The sequence below is a fragment of the Triticum dicoccoides genome, chromosome 7A (assembly GCF_002162155.2).
Source record: "Triticum dicoccoides isolate Atlit2015 ecotype Zavitan chromosome 7A, WEW_v2.0, whole genome shotgun sequence".
In the NCBI taxonomy this organism is placed as follows: Eukaryota; Viridiplantae; Streptophyta; class Magnoliopsida; order Poales; family Poaceae; genus Triticum; species Triticum dicoccoides.
Window position 1 is genome coordinate 89,224,466 of NC_041392.1, and position 6,434 is coordinate 89,230,899.

Here is a 6,434-nt window from a genome sequence, read left to right on the forward strand (position 1 = left end):
GAGAGGGAGGAGAATGGCCGAATGGGGGAAGTAAGCTCGTGTGCAGGGTGGTTGCTGCCACCCGCCACTTTTTCGCGGCTGACCGTAGCCCTGTTTTTGACGGATATTCAGACCATCTGGCTGCCCCTATCCTTCCTTGCCTCAGATCCAAATGGGTGACAAACACACCAAAAAGGGACTATCCCTGTCCTGGGAGGATAGCCCTACAACCAAACACATTCCTAAGCACCCAAAGCAGCAGGTTCAGAAATCACAGCAGCAACCATTTTTCCCCCTATGAACTAGACCACTGGGATGACACTAGCATACACCGCTACCAGGCCAAACCATTCTCACACACCAATCAGATATTAACTCATTATTATTACAACATATCACAATCAGACAATGTCATCGATTCGCTTAGGCAACAGGCAAAAACAGTCTGATTGATCTAAGCGAGACATGGGTGTCAGAGCTCCAATTTTCGTTGGACATGGAGCCCAATCTTTTTTTTTTCTGTACAGTTAAAACAAGACCAGCATCCAACAATGCCAAGAAATCATAGATATGCCGTTTTTCTCGTGTCAGACTGGCAATCACCGCCGCGCCTTTCCTGTCATGAAGAAGAGAGCACATTCCCAGTTAGCTTCACTTCCACTCTTGTCAAAAGAAAAGTCAGGGTGGATTCAGATATACCACTCACCACGGGGTGATGACCGGGGCCTATACGACGCGGCGGCCATGTCGTTAAGGTCCTGCAGCGGCGTCAGATGCTTGACAACCTCGTCCATCATCGGGCGCGACTTGCTGTCACGGTTGAGGCAGTGGTGGCAGATCTGGGCAATCTTCTGAACACCTCTGACGGAATAGTTCAGTCCCAGGCGAGGGTCTACGAGCTGATAGAGCCTTCGCCGGTCGCTCAGATACGGCCTCGCCCATGCAACGAGGTTCTGCTCCCCTGGAGGTCGCTTCTTGTCCACTGATCTCCTGCCAGTCAGCACCTCCAGCAGCACGACTCCGAAGCTATATACGTCGCTCTTGGTTGTTAAGTGGCCTGAACAGTGTGCTTAATATGAGATATAAAACTTGGCATGTCTATTGCCACAACAAATAATCTTAAACTGAGTTTTTGTTCTCTTGGATATTATCACATTCAAGAAACTGGGAAAAAAAGCTGTAAAGTACCAACTAGTCACTGAAAATTCCTATCACAGCCAAGAAACTAGGCAAGAAACTACCAACTACTCCCTCCATTCCTAAATATATGACATTTTGGTAGTTCGATTTGAACTACCAAAACGTCATATATTTAGGAACAGAGGGAGTATAAACAGAGCTTATCATTCTCTTGGCTATTATCAGAGCCAGTAAAGTAGTACCAACTAGTAACTGCATGCTGAAGAATTCTCGATGCATGTACCTGTCATTACATACTCGGGCGCAGCATAGCCATAGGTGCCAAGAACTCGAGTAGAGACATGGGTTTTATCACCTTGGGGGCCAGCTTTTGCGAGCCCAAAATCTGAAAGTTTTGAATTGTACTCCTGTAAAAGCAGAACTTTCACAGTTAAAGCAACATACTACACGTAAGCATGGGAAAAATAAATTGACAATAGAATTACCGCATCGATAAGAATATTTGATGTCTTAAAATCCCTGTAAATAACTGGTTTGGGACCAACATGTAGGAAGGCTAGACCTTTAGCAGCACCAAGAACAACCTTCATCCTGCACGGCCAAGGTAGGGGAAGAGTCCCTTCAAGATTAAACAAAGTATAAGATAACAGGAGAATAAAAAGGGACAAAACAACACACACGTAGTAAAAAACGAAGTAAACGTAGCTAGGCAGGGATGAAAAGCAATAATTAAAGTAGAAGAAACCCCACACAGACCAGTGTTCCTGTAAGGATTTGTACCAGAAGTTGGAGTTCTAAATAACAGTTAAAAAAAGTTATGATTGTTCTGAGTTTGAACTGCAAAAAACAAGCTAGAGATAGTAAAGCATGCATACCACCTTGGGATAAAAAGATTAACATGCAACTGGTCACCTTTAGATTATTGTCTCTTTGCAAAAAATTATTGATTTTCCTTTCAGATATTAGATAGGTTGAACTTCAGAATTCCTCCAGATACGATATTATCCTAATATTCAGATGTCATTATGTGTTTCCTTTCAGAAAACAGTTCCTCCAGATAAGAATAAAATAAAACCTTCCAAGTTTCAGCACACACTGTAGGAATACTAAATCTAAAAACAGCAACATTCAATAGTAATATTTGTAGTTGATTGCTCACTTCTGAAAAGATGATTTTCTAGACTTCCCCGTGCCATGAATTCATACACAAGCAGCCTTTGGTCATCCTCAATACAGTATCCAATCAGCTTAACAAGATGTTTGTGATGCAGCTGTCCCAGAAAGTCAACTTCCGCCTGCAAATTGATTTCTTTGGAAGTTATAACTCTACCCAAAGAAAGAAATTTAGGACTTAAGAGGTTTGTATTACTTACCACCCATTCTCTATGACCTTGAAGAGCATTTTCCTTCAGACTTTTGACAGCTACAGTCAGACCAGTGCCAGGTTTTGCAGGAGCTGTACTGTTTGGCTCAATCCACCCCTTGAACACATACCCAAATCCACCTTCTCCGAGAATACTGTCTGGTCTGAAGTTAACAGTGGCAGATTTCAGCTCTTGGAAAGTGAATTCAAGTAGCTTGGGTGATATTTTCTTCTCAATTGATGAGTCAACACCATTTTCGTCACCAAGCTTCCCCTGAAAATGATCTGCAAGATCTCGATTGCTAGAGTTTAGGTATCTCGTCTCCGCTGCCATGGAAGGGGGAATATGGTTGAGCATTTCACCCCAAACTGGAAATTTACTACTGGAGTATACGAAGTGGATAGCATGGTTATAGTGCCCTCTGAAGTGCAATATGCTGCACCCAGATTACGCTCAAATGTGTAAGCTAGGATAAAATATATTCGGCGATGCTTATATTTATTAGGTCTTGGACTTCCCCACGTATCCAAACTGGTTAACAAAGTAGATGGACATATGCCCAACTACCCAAGACCAAGAGTATTATATACTAGGCATACTTATCCTCAGCTTTTATTAAGGAAAAAATAATCCAACCAGTTGAATTGAGGTATCATGAATATGTTTCTTATACTGCCAGGTAAGCTTAGGCAAAATGTCAATGATGAGCGTCACAGCAGAAAGCAACAGAATTAGATGTGTTTTGCTCCTTGAACTGAAGGAACAAAGGCTTGATTCATGCCTCTATGTATTTACCACATGTGTTTCTTCAGTTATGTCACAATGGTCAGAAAAATTTCACCTGCCAGTCAGAATTACTATAATGAATTGCAGAGCACAACTTGCAGCAAAAGATAAGCAGCAAAAACCATTGGTTTGAAGGGGATTATTATCTCGCAATAGAACAAAGAACACCTTTTGCTTACCCACCCATATAAAGAGTTAAAAGACACAAGCCCAAGCTCATATATATGCTGCCATGGCAATAGCTGTTCAAGATTAGGACATCGACAAGCAAGGTTAAATTCAATAGGCTTCCTTGATTGATCAATTCTCAATCAGGAACCAAGAAAGAAAGCCCAATTCGATGCAGAAGAAGTTCCGTGCTGCACAATCTTGTGAGAGCTGGCAATCACACTGCTAGCAAGGACAGGATCCTTAAAAGTGGTAATACTGAGCAAAATTCATCTGATCCTCAACTATCTGAGCCTGATCTTTCTTACTAGTAGTATATCATTGCTCGACGAACAGAAGAACATCGTATCAAGTACGTACCATAGCTATCACGTCATGGCGGTATGTAATCGCTAGAGAACAAAGCAGCTGATCGCTCCCAGAACCAGACAAAGAGATCCCACCAACCAGGGGAAAAAAGGACAAAACTTCCGGATAAAGAGCAAGAATTAAATCGGTTACCTGCGTCGTAGACATGGCCGCCTTTGACCGCGGCCCCGGCCGGGGCGTCGGCCGCGGCCGCCGCCGGGCGGAAGCAGGAGCCCCGCAGCCCCCGCGCGAGCACGGCCCAGCAGCCGCACCCGCGGCGCTCCTGCCGGTGCCGCGGAGAAGGAGGAGGAGGAGGCATGGACCCACCACCAATTTCCGTGGCCCGTCAAGTCGAGGCGGCGAGGTCAAGAACTAGAAGCGCTTCTGGCGCCGGCCTGTTACCCGGCGACCCACCTACCCCCGCTAGCCAGCGACACGACCGGTTCCTGCTCGGGAGCTGGGTTTGGATGGATGGACGCCCGGACTCGCACCCCCCGTCGCCGTCCGGACCCCGCCAGCAGATAAGTGCGCACGCCGGCGCAAAGGCGAAAGCGAAAGGAGAGGGAGGGATAGAGGATCGAGTCAGAGGGAAGTGCCGCGGATGGTGGTGGGAGTAGACAAGTCGGGGAAGCAAGCGGGCGGGGCGGGCGATGGCTGGCTGGCGCGCGCGAGTGGGAACGGAGTGGGAGTGGAAGCGGCAGTGGGTCGCACTCGGGGCGTATGCGCACTGGCGCCGGCACCGCGACGAACGTGTCGCCGCCGCCGTCATGATGACGACGGCGAGGAATGAGGAATCGATCCATGTGTTGGCCCCCGGTGACGACGGGAGTGGGGTGGGGTGGAGGTTGGCCGAACCCCAGCCGGCTGCGCTGGTTGGCTGGGGCGGCCGTAGGCGGATTCACCGTGCCGCGGGCGGCTGGGGTCGATGGGAAGGGGGCGGCTTTTTTCTTCCGGCGGGCTGATTCGATTCACTTTCACCGTGAAGGGGAGATCCAGTGGGAACCGGATCCTTTAATATTGACAAGGAAGTTAGAGAAGCTACAGTATCCTACTTTTTTATTTATTTATATGATTAAGGTTAAAATGGTTTAAATTAATTTACAAATTGATGATCTACTGTGTATATTCATAATAATTACACACAAATAAGTTGATCGTGAAATAAAATTAATTTAAAATTATTTACATTTACAGTAAATCCTAATAGTAAACAACCTGCCAACTACATATTAACCTTCTCTAATTTTTCTTCTTCATTTTACACTAGGCTAGCACTCTAGCACCGTGACTTCCCTTCTCTATGTTAGAGGATCCGCTTCCGATCCAGTGGTGGGCAGTAGGAGCAAGTGAGCAAAGAGATACTCCCTCCGTTCCAAAATACAGTGCGTTCTCGGTTTTCATGTTTCAACTTTGATTATAAATTTAACCAACGAGACCAATTACGGTGGGAGCAAAAGTTATGCCAGTGAATTCGTATTCAGAAAATGTTTTCAATTATATAATTTTTGCTTCTGTCGAAGTCGGTCTCGTTGATTAAATTTATGGTTAAAGTTGAACCTTTGAACATTTTGGGTCCAAAAATTTACATTTCCTAGACTTGTAGGTGAGTTTAAGTTTCAAATCAGAGATCTACTCTTTGGGTCTAAACTACAGTTAAGCCAACTTGACAACTTGTCTGTACTGGTACATCATGTTTATTTTTATTTTCGACGAACTGGTGCATCGTTATTGAATTGGGGCGGGAGAGGATAAGAGATTGTGATTGGCGCTTAGCTAAGAGTACTAAGAGTTGACTTCATCACCTTTGTACTCCATTGATTTTTTTTAAGTAGCTCGAATTACTTACCACATGTGCCCATGTGGTGTACACCACTGAATTTATTGACAACTCTTTGTATACAAAGCGTATGAGTCATTTTATATCATCGATTCTATAAAATGCGGAGAGGTCAATAATTGAATCTACTTAGGTTCACGATTTAGACCATCTCCGGCGGGCAATGTGTTCCTTTAGGATTTCAGTCACAACAATAAGCTCCAATGGAGAGCCATAATAGATTCCTACAAAGTCTGGTGCCTTGCTTGCTTTTTTTTTTTTTTGCCTTACAAACCTTACTTCGGTGTCATATACTCTCTCAATGTACGCTATGATAGTGTCAAAAAACGTGTTACATTTTGGGATGGAGAGAGCTTGCTCCACCTCCACTTGGACGCCCCTTCCCTGATGTGAAAAAAATCCCTTGCACCACGCCTCGTTCCACCTCTATCTGATGGACCATAACTTATGTACTGCATCTGGTCAGAAAAAGAAGCTCAATAATGTGTACTGCAAAATTACAACGTCATACACATCTAGCCTAAATCATGATGATGTATTGCAAAATTATGTGTATGAGTCAAATTCAGATGGGATGTACTGCAAAATCATATTGATGTATTGCAAAATTATGTGTATGAGTCAAATTCAGATGGGATGTACTGCAAAATCATATTGATGTACTGTGCAAAATCATATTGATGTACTGCAAAATTAGGTGTATGAGTCAAATTTAGATGGGATGTACTGCAAAATCATATTGATGTACTGCAAAATTATATTTATGTCTGCTGTAAAATATAGAAGGGGATGGAGTACCTCACTACCTCCTT

The 6,434-nt window shown here is 44.2% G+C and overlaps 1 protein-coding gene across 2 annotated transcripts; it reads right to left on the minus strand.

The window, feature by feature from the left end:
• Positions 1 to 345: 345 nt before the first annotated feature.
• LOC119330266 (probable serine/threonine-protein kinase PIX7) lies at positions 346 to 4,702 on the minus strand. Of its 2 annotated transcripts, none has more exons than XM_037603375.1 (7): positions 3,939 to 4,702; positions 2,493 to 2,809; positions 2,279 to 2,414; positions 1,605 to 1,738; positions 1,403 to 1,526; positions 686 to 1,036; positions 346 to 595 (listed from the first exon to the last, which is right to left on the minus strand). In XM_037603375.1, the coding sequence occupies exons 1-7, from the start codon at positions 4,102 to 4,104 to the stop codon at positions 579 to 581; spliced, it is 1,245 nt and encodes a 414-aa protein (XP_037459272.1). In that variant the 5' UTR covers positions 4,105 to 4,702; the 3' UTR covers positions 346 to 578. The 2 variants fall into 2 exon arrangements, with proteins under 2 accessions (XP_037459272.1, XP_037459273.1); XM_037603376.1 differs by having other exon boundaries at positions 2,493 to 2,767; positions 3,939 to 4,700.
• Between the last annotated feature and the right edge of the window lie 1,732 nt (positions 4,703 to 6,434).